A 1,198-nucleotide genomic window follows, 5' to 3' on the forward strand; every position below is an offset into this window, starting at 1 on the left:
CGTCGGAGCTTTCCTGGCTCGTTGCTCCCCTTCCTCATGCTTGATATTGCAGCAAGGCCATTGCATGCATGGAGCAACGATCTAGGCTCCCCGGGGCCCTGCTCCTCATCACCTGGGGAGCTGCACACCGCAGCACCTCCAGCCATCACTGGCTCCGTTACGTTCCACCCTGTGCTAGCGTCTAGCTTTGTTTCTCCACCCTGGCACTCTTCCCTTGCGAGGGGGAACGCAGCCGATGGCACAGCCCCTCTTGCAGGCAGTGCACGGCAGCATTTTCCCCACAGCTCCCTCCAGCAGAGTGGAGAGGGGACCATCAATATTTTGACCGCTCAAGGCGAGGAGCTTAGGACACATATGACTGCATTAGCTGCATGCTGAGAGTGATTAACCTGGGTTTCACTGGGGGTTTTTTTAAGTGCTTGTTGATCAGCTGTTCCATTGCTTGGTTTTTTTTCCTCTCCCTCAAGCTGTTTTTCCACCTCTCAAGAGAACGTGTCTTCACAGAGGACCGAGCCCGTTTCTACGGCGCAGAAATAGTCTCTGCGCTGGAGTACCTGCACTCCCGGGACGTGGTGTACAGGGATATTAAGGTACCAGCCCAGCAGCAGCAGTGTCCATAAACAGTGCCTTCGCCCCATCTTAGTGCTTGCACAATTTCAATCTGCCTGGGCTGGCATTTGGGGGTGTGAATTCACTCCCAGCTCCCCTAAAACTTACCCTGAGGGGCTTCAAGGGCCTTCAGCCAGCAGTGCATCGTGCTCTGTTGACGCGAGCCACCTTTCTCCACTCCCGCTCACTGTGGGTGACAAAGAGCTGCTCTCGGCTCAGGGCTGGCAATGTTTTCACACATGTTGTTGCATAAGGGAGGGCGGGAGCTTGAAGAGAGCTTGAACCTGCCCTGCAGGGAGGTGTCACCCTCGTCCCCATCTTGTGGCAATGGATCAAGACTCCAGCCGTCAAGCAAAGCCTTTTGGGGAGCAGCATCCCGCTCCCATGCTCCTGACTTCACTCAGCTCCAAACCTTTTCTCCAACCTGTCTGCTTTTTTTTCAGCTGGAAAACCTCATGCTGGACAAAGATGGCCACATCAAAATCACCGACTTCGGGCTCTGCAAGGAAGGCATCACAGATGGAGCCACCATGAAGACCTTCTGCGGCACTCCTGAGTACCTGGCCCCAGAGGTACTTAAAGCAAGCAT

The 1,198-nt window shown here is 54.9% G+C and overlaps 1 protein-coding gene across 1 annotated transcript in view; it reads left to right on the forward strand.

Annotated features, from left to right (window-relative positions):
- The window catches only part of AKT2 (v-akt murine thymoma viral oncogene homolog 2), a 5,501-nt gene that overhangs the window by 3,133 nt on the left and 1,170 nt on the right, over nt 1-1,198 (forward strand). Inside the window, exons 8-9 of the mRNA XM_010291571.1 lie at nt 468-590; nt 1,053-1,181. Coding sequence (XP_010289873.1) covers nt 468-590; nt 1,053-1,181 — 252 coding nt within the window. The remainder of the gene's footprint in view (nt 1-467; nt 591-1,052; nt 1,182-1,198) is intronic.

Source organism: Phaethon lepturus, unplaced genomic scaffold, assembly GCF_000687285.1.
Source record: "Phaethon lepturus isolate BGI_N335 unplaced genomic scaffold, ASM68728v1 scaffold48867, whole genome shotgun sequence".
NCBI classification, from domain to species: domain Eukaryota; kingdom Metazoa; phylum Chordata; class Aves; order Phaethontiformes; family Phaethontidae; genus Phaethon; species Phaethon lepturus.